Source organism: Dreissena polymorpha, chromosome 13 (genome assembly GCF_020536995.1).
Source record: "Dreissena polymorpha isolate Duluth1 chromosome 13, UMN_Dpol_1.0, whole genome shotgun sequence".
In the NCBI taxonomy this organism is placed as follows: Eukaryota; Metazoa; Mollusca; class Bivalvia; order Myida; family Dreissenidae; genus Dreissena; species Dreissena polymorpha.
The window spans coordinates 73,930,452-73,938,019 of NC_068367.1; the positions used below are offsets into that span (position 1 = coordinate 73,930,452).

At 34.6% G+C, this 7,568-nt stretch overlaps 1 protein-coding gene across 4 annotated transcripts in view; it reads right to left on the reverse strand.

The window, feature by feature from the left end:
* Nucleotides 1–4,911: 4,911 nt before the first annotated feature.
* Nucleotides 4,912–7,568, reverse strand: part of LOC127856143 (T-cell immunoglobulin and mucin domain-containing protein 2-like) — a 77,599-nt gene continuing 74,942 nt past the window's right edge. For 3 of the 4 annotated variants that reach the window (XM_052392177.1, XM_052392174.1, XM_052392173.1), the window contains exons 6-8: nucleotides 6,874–7,083; nucleotides 6,142–6,373; nucleotides 4,912–4,994 (exon numbers count right to left, since the gene is read on the reverse strand). In XM_052392177.1, coding sequence (XP_052248137.1) covers nucleotides 6,153–6,373; nucleotides 6,874–7,083 — 431 coding nt within the window. In that variant the 3' untranslated portion in view covers nucleotides 4,912–4,994; nucleotides 6,142–6,152. The remainder of the gene's footprint in view (nucleotides 4,995–6,141; nucleotides 6,374–6,873; nucleotides 7,084–7,568) is intronic. The other variant, XM_052392176.1, reaches the window with a different exon arrangement.

Here is a 7,568-nt window from a genome sequence, read left to right on the forward strand (position 1 = left end):
CAAGTAATGTTCGTCGATAATGGTGTTGACTGTCGTTGTATGCTAAAACATGCAATATGATCTTTTTTTGGTAGCTGGCATTTGAGAAAATTATAAAACACAAAAATTAGATATGACAAAATATGAATAAATAATTTAAAATAGGTACATCACATATTGAGGCTAAATATACGGCGCTGGGTTAGAATACTAGTTAAGTTGCGCAGCGAAGTTCACAATCAGGTACACTCTGTTACCTATGCAGAAAATAAGGTTTGCAGAACGAGGTAGTCATGTGCGGTAAGTGAACAATAACAAAACACAACACACCCATAACGAACATGAATTTAACCAGGGTCGATACTTGTGAAATGTAAAAAAAGTGTTATTCTTTATACAATTGTTTTACGTGTAATGCTTATTTAAAGGTTTTTAGTTTATCAATGTTGTTTAACCGATACTTAGTTTAAACAATATGTATGTACATATCACGTCGCATGCATTGATTAATTCATGAAAATATAGGATGAATGGAATGAAAACGCATTTCAATACACTATCAACACGTTCCCCTGAAATACACCGCTGAGAATGTTCCCGCAAATTCATTTGAAATACGATGAACTTATTTTTTTCTAATATCAAGAGATAGTGCTACGTTTTGTAATATTTCTAATATATTGCTTTATAAACATTTTTCATTGCTTTGGCATGGCCCTCTTCTTACGACCAGCCACTGCAATTCAAGTCATAAGAGTCCCGTATTTAGCGGGAGTAGCCTAGAATGTTGCACCAATATTCAGCATTGCGACCTCCGATCTAGCTTCAACATCTGGTAAAGATTCTCTCGGTTCAAGGCGTAGTGAAGACAATTTATGAGGAGCAAGCTTACGTTCAGTGGAAATGCATACTTTGCGGACCGGGTCGCATGTTAAATATGGAGAACCACAATCAGGACACATGGGAGCACGTTCGTATCTGTACCAGTTTTGCGTCCAATAGCTTTGATAACCATCAATGTTGACGTATCCTGGTAATCCGTCCATTGGTCTTTCAGGGGCATGTTGACCAGTGGCTTCTGGGTAATTAAAGATGGGATAGACTCCACAATCTAGGATTTACGAAATGATTGATGATTGCGAAACTTTTCCCAAATGTAGTCTACAAAAGCGTGATGTAGTAAAAATTCGGGATCGTGAGCGGCTGTTGTAATACCGGACATCTGTCCACCAACCCGACGGTGAGAACCACCGTGAAGACGATTGATGTTAATGTCAGGTAACGCAGTAGCACATTTGATGTCGCGAATCCGACAACGCGTCATAATCATACGGATATTCTCTTTTGTTGATTAGAGTGAACATTTCTAGTCAGTGGACCGACTGGGGTTACCCAGTTTGCAAATGGTCACGTGGTGACATGTCCTTTACCGTTTCCAAAAAATCTTCGGTGAGAACACGATTGTGTTTTCTTGTTTAGCCATATCCATGTCGAGGGTGGAGTCCCAGTATGGGATGGAAACTTTCGGGTCAATTTTTCGCATAGCTTCCTCGAACCTGTAAGCGTCCAAGTGCTAAAGGCCTGAACATCGCATACGTGACCCTTTATATACGATAAAATTACATTGAAAAAAAATCGTACATTAGATTGTCTGGTAACTAACATTGCTAAATATACACTGTTCCTACCAAGAAAGTTCGGACCGCAATGGGTGGACGTCGACACAATGCCCTGATGATGCTCTGCAAACATGTCATACGTACACTTAATTCTAAAGCATAAAATAATAATTCATTTAAACATGTCAATATGATTTTTTATTCACACATAAATGAGGCCATTTATTGTTTTTTACGGAAATAACCGTCCAAATATGGTTCTCAAAGGATCCGTTGATATTTATGAGATACTGAAGAGATACCGAAAGTTTTGTCATGAAATGCTCGGATCTTTATCGATTGGAGTTGGTGTCCTAATGATGCAGAACTTCAAGTTTACTTCATTCAATTGGCCCTTAAGAGTGTTTGTACGCCAACAGCATGTTGGATTCATATTGTTTTTGTTGACCCACATGTGTTACAAAAACTGTGCTGGTATCTAAGAAACATTTAAAATAGTTTGAAATATCTGCATGGGTTTTCAGGTATCAACTGAAACCTCATCTAATTTTGAATTTGAAATAAACGAATAATTAAACTTAAAACAAATATTAGGAGAACATTGTTGTTGACTTCCTCTTTCATTTTATTGAACGTAAATGCGTCGGACCAAAAGCCTGTAAAAAAACAGGGAGAAAAAACACAAAACTTTTGTGTTTATAAAAAATGATTATAGCATGTCGGCTCAACTTGGAAGTGCTAATTCAAAGTAACATGTAACAAGTAACAAAATTTACCTGCGATAATTCCATGACAATATTGGAGATGTTTTTGTAAAGACTTCTATAAATGTGCGACCAACATTTCGGCAAAAGATTATATATAAGAGAAACGAAGGTTCTTGAGCTAAACAGAAAACCATTCAAATAACAATAGGCATGAAACATGTAACTTCTCGAATGCTACGTTGTCAAAAAAGATTATATCGAGACACTCCTCGTCTTTGATGTTTACATATTAATAGCTATGTGTCAAAATGCGTCTTTAAGTTTATAAAGTAAAACACCGATTGTCAAAAATACAGGGTATCGGTTTCATTTCGACGCATTACAGTTAAATATATTTTCTTAGATTACGATTATATCCGTGTGTGGTGAAATTTCGTAATTTCGTAATTATACAATGTAATTGTTATTTTGTAACAGTGTGAGATTCTACATGTATTTTTGCTATACGAATACCGTATCTACACGTAACTGTATATTTCGACAAATGGAAATCTAATTACAACATTCACCTCAAGTAAAAAACTTAAATAACTTTTTGCTAATTAAAAAAAATCCATAAAACGTATATTTGTGGAATGAAAGTGAAACATCTATAATGAATTGTTTTCATCACTACCAGGGTTAAGAAAGAGGTAATTGTTGTTCAAGGTGCTTTCAATTGCCTTGGCTGGTATGTGTTGTTTGGAACCATTTAAAAAAGTATCACTTACAATGCATCCCGTAATGTAATATTCTAACTTGTATAAGACAGAAAGACACATGAGATGAAGACATCGAAGTTCTTGTGATCGAAGTTCCTGTAGCAATAGTTAGAGTAAAGACCATATTTATGATAATATAACATAAATACCTTCGTTATTTCTTAATTGTATAAAACAATATATATAAGTAGCTAGCCGATCCCCAGCTTGAGAGCGTTCACGATCCGTTTATTTGTAACATTTATCTAATAAACTAGACACATGACTTACATTACACCAAGATTTTAATAGTCCTTGAAACGTACTGAGTCATAGAACATATCAATGATATCAATGATCTATTTATTTTTTTCAAGTGTAAATTTATATTTAAATTTATATCTAAACATAAATTTTCATAGGTAAAATTCATCGAAAGACCCACGTATAATACGTAGAATGATAAAAGTAAAAAGGTATGAAACAACAATAAAAAGCAAAAGCGTGTTTAAAGTACCGTGTAAAGCAACACAACTTATTTGGCATACTAAATTTAAGTATAAATAAGAATCATATTTTGTCTATGTCAATTAGAATATATATGGTGATTACAGGGTAGAAATTTGTCTTTTTTGCACTTTAAAACTTAAAAAAAAATCGCGTTTGTCGAAGTGGACGTATACGTATAGAAATCCTACTGTCGGTTTTAAAATCGTTACAGTAGGACAAAAATGAATTACTTGCTAACCAGGCTATAGATTTAATGACAATTTTGCACACTTTCAAATTGCATCTGTATGTATTGATTAACATGTATTTTATGGTGTGTGGCTTTAAGATTTCGAGCGAAACTAAAGTAGGTAACATGTTTGATATTCGCGTAGTCCGAATACATGTAACGTTTATCAGAAGTTGGAACCATTATGTTATTAAATATAAAAATAGTTATACTAAAGACAAAAAAAATTTTTAGTATTATATTTGTAGTAAATCTTGATCGAACTTCATTTCTCTGTACTTTTCATCAAAATGCCCTGCTAGCTATCGCGTGATCAATACAAAACAGGTTTGACTATGTGATTACAAATATAATGAACTGCCCATAGCCGATCAACAATGGAATGGATGACGTTAGACTAGACAAACACTGGCAGCGTACTTAATAAATGTAATCCTATATGGATAGGTAAACATAAACTTCGGGAAGTTTCCAAAAAGTTTAGAATTATTCAACAAACCGTGGTAAGTTGAATAAAGATAGATGATCTAATTCTAGGTAATCTAAAATGGTCCTGTTGGAATACTTTATAGACACGTTTTATTTTAAAAACATATACCAGAAACCCTGTCAAATTAAAACAAGAAGATTGGCTGTAAAAGACATCGCAGAATAAAATTAATTCCCCTTGAGAAAAGAGAAGATATTCACTCATGCTGAATTTATAAATTATCAACGAAATAATTGTGTCTCAAAGATAAGACGTAAATGGCAATATCAGGTTCGGTTTAGATATGTTTTACGCAATTTCTTTGTATAACATTTATGAAATCCGGATTGCCAGGTTAAATGTTCCTTGTCAATTGCTTACTTAACCAACCAACTACTTAAGTCGCGTGTTTCTATGCGTTAGCCGTAGCTTAAAAGGTATATGTATATGTGTTTGATATGGCCGCCATAATTGTAAAGGACATTTGGTGCTATGTGTTTGTTTTTTCATGAAGTAAAATATAATAAAGTATTCATTTATGCACGTTTCATTTGGTTCTATGTTGTATTTATGCATGTTTCATTTAGTTGATCAGCTGTACTCTATGCATTATAAGTATGGCTCAAATAATTTGCTACAGTATAAAAGACCAAGACACTTGAAATTAAAGATTTTTATTTTGCTACATACAACTGTTCATTGGATCTGCAACTTGTTATATTCTTCGTAGCGTTGTGCAATCTGAAAGCAATATGAAACTTTTTGACAATTATTTAATTATTTAAAAATATAATGAAACAAATTAACACCAAGCATATTTTTCACAGTTCTGTATAAATATATAGAAAATGACATCATACTATTGTATGTCTAAACACAATGTTTAAGTGTATCCATCCATCCATCAATCCTTCGCCAAACATAAAGATCCTTTTAATGTTGGCAATAATTAAAAACATTACACCAACTACAACTTCACACGGAGTATGCTCTTTAAATGCAACACACTATAGTCAACGCAATAAACGCAAAACATGATATATCACTCGACAATATTCAATTGATTATGAATCGTGAAAATAAACAACAAAACACGAGCATTGACCATTTGATTTTCGCAGTATCGCATAAGAGACACAGTTAAATTTTGCCTCAACCTGATTTATTCCTTTATTGCAAAATGTGCAAGTAACTTCGATTTTGTGTAAACAGTGTCCTTGATAATGTTGTGTTCATTGATAATCTTGAATCGAGTGTGTATGTACACCACTCCACTGAAAACAATTGCATCATTTGCAAATCACATCGCATTTGGAGTAAGAATTGACCTAAGAAGGTTTTTGTTTATCGATAAACTATGGTAAATCAAACGAAAAGAAAGCGCGGTGTGAGTAATGTTGTGTTTTTTGCAGTTGATGACATTTTGCAATCAATTCGTCAGTTAAATATAAATATATATTTTTGTCAGTGTGAATATATCACAGGGTTTCTAACAAAATTTATTTAGTTCACATCTTTAGACAAATAACTTAAAACAATATTAAATACTTGAATACTCGTGTTGTTTATATCTAGATGTTCCTTTAACGATCCATAGAATGAAAGTAAGTAACTTAGCAACATCTGATAATTTTGTTTAATGTGTTTTATAAACATTCTTTAGTTTAAACCTATTTATATTTCAGCTCGATTGCCTCGAAAGCCTTAGGCTTATATAAACGCTCTCGAGTCCGTTTCCTGGGCCTAGAACCAGTACTTGGTGTCTTGGGGGAAATCTAAAGAACGCTCCAACGGTGGGGATCGAACCCGTGACCTCCCGGTCGCTAGGCGGACACCATATCCATTACACCACGACGACCTGTGATAAACATTCTTGAAAGACCTATACCTATAAGGTCATCACACATCACAAAGGTCGCACGTTTTCCTGCACTGCAGTAGGGAAACCTGGTATCCAGGCACGGTTTCCGGTGCGCAGTATCCAAGAGCCTTCCAGTAGCTACACTGGAAATGGCTATCCTCTATGTCTTCACAGGCACCTGAACCAGTGCTGTCTACACCAAGGGTAAAGGCGGTCCCCATGTTGACGGTAATGTCAACGTTGCCGAGCGTCGAAGTTTCTGCAGTGTGAAAAGATTAATGCTGATGTTTTGCCTTGTTTGCGTGTATATAGATATATACTTTTGGATATAGAAGTTCGACAAGTTAATCTATGAAACAGCTCTGACTAATAAAAATATCAAAAGAATATGTTCGTTTGTAGATAATCAAATATTAAAACAAATACAATAATAAAGGGTCGTATAGCTGTTTATTAATTATTGAGTGCAGCAGACATTTACTGCTGACCTCTACCTTCGACGCCAGCGTGGCGTTGTGGTTGAGTGTTTGCATCTCTTTTTGTTTTTCATTTTTGAAATAAGTATGTATAACCATAGTTATTAAATCAATTTTATGTTGGTTAAACTATACATGTTTTTTTTCTTTCGGCAACATGTGCGTTACTTAAAGGTCAACAGTTAACAAATATTCACTTTTTTCAAACTGTAATGATTATTCATCATCAAAGAACAACGTGCAACACAAGATCTATTCGAATAAACGTACAGCGTTATATCACCTTTTGTGGACGCTGTCGCAATATCCGTTGGTAGATGGGTTTTCGTGGTAGCCGAAGTAACAACGCCATTTAAACCACAGAAGCCGCAGTGAAGCGAGCACTTTTCCTTCGCGATGGAGTGCATGGCGGAGTTCACATTAGAACAAAAGTGGAACTCATCGAGATCGGCACAACGGAAGTCAGTACTCTCTAGATTCACACACGTGCTTGCTGAAGTATAAGAACAAGTATTAATTCAAAGATCGACATTGGTCTACGCATGAAAAAAAGCACAAAGAACCATATATTAAAAAATACTAGTATACAAACACATATTTACTAAATCATGAATGAACAATCGTTTTCGTATATATTTTGGTACATGCAGATGTGCGTGATGCTTACAGCCATAAGCATCGTCTTCTATGTTCTAACAATATCGGATAAAACGATGTCATAAGTTGTCACCGGCTCAAGCATTAAAACTGCGAGTATATCGAGGGCAAATTATGAACACCATATACCCCCCCCCCCCCCGTAATAACTCTATGTTTTCAGACACTTAAAAATAATTATTTTTTTCATGTCCGAAAACTTAGATACGAAAAATATTCACAAATTACAGGTGTCCGAAAACTTAGAGTCGAAAATTGAAGTGTCCGAAAATAGCGTCAATTGTATCAACGACTACCGGTAATAGCACGCGCTTGTAAAAT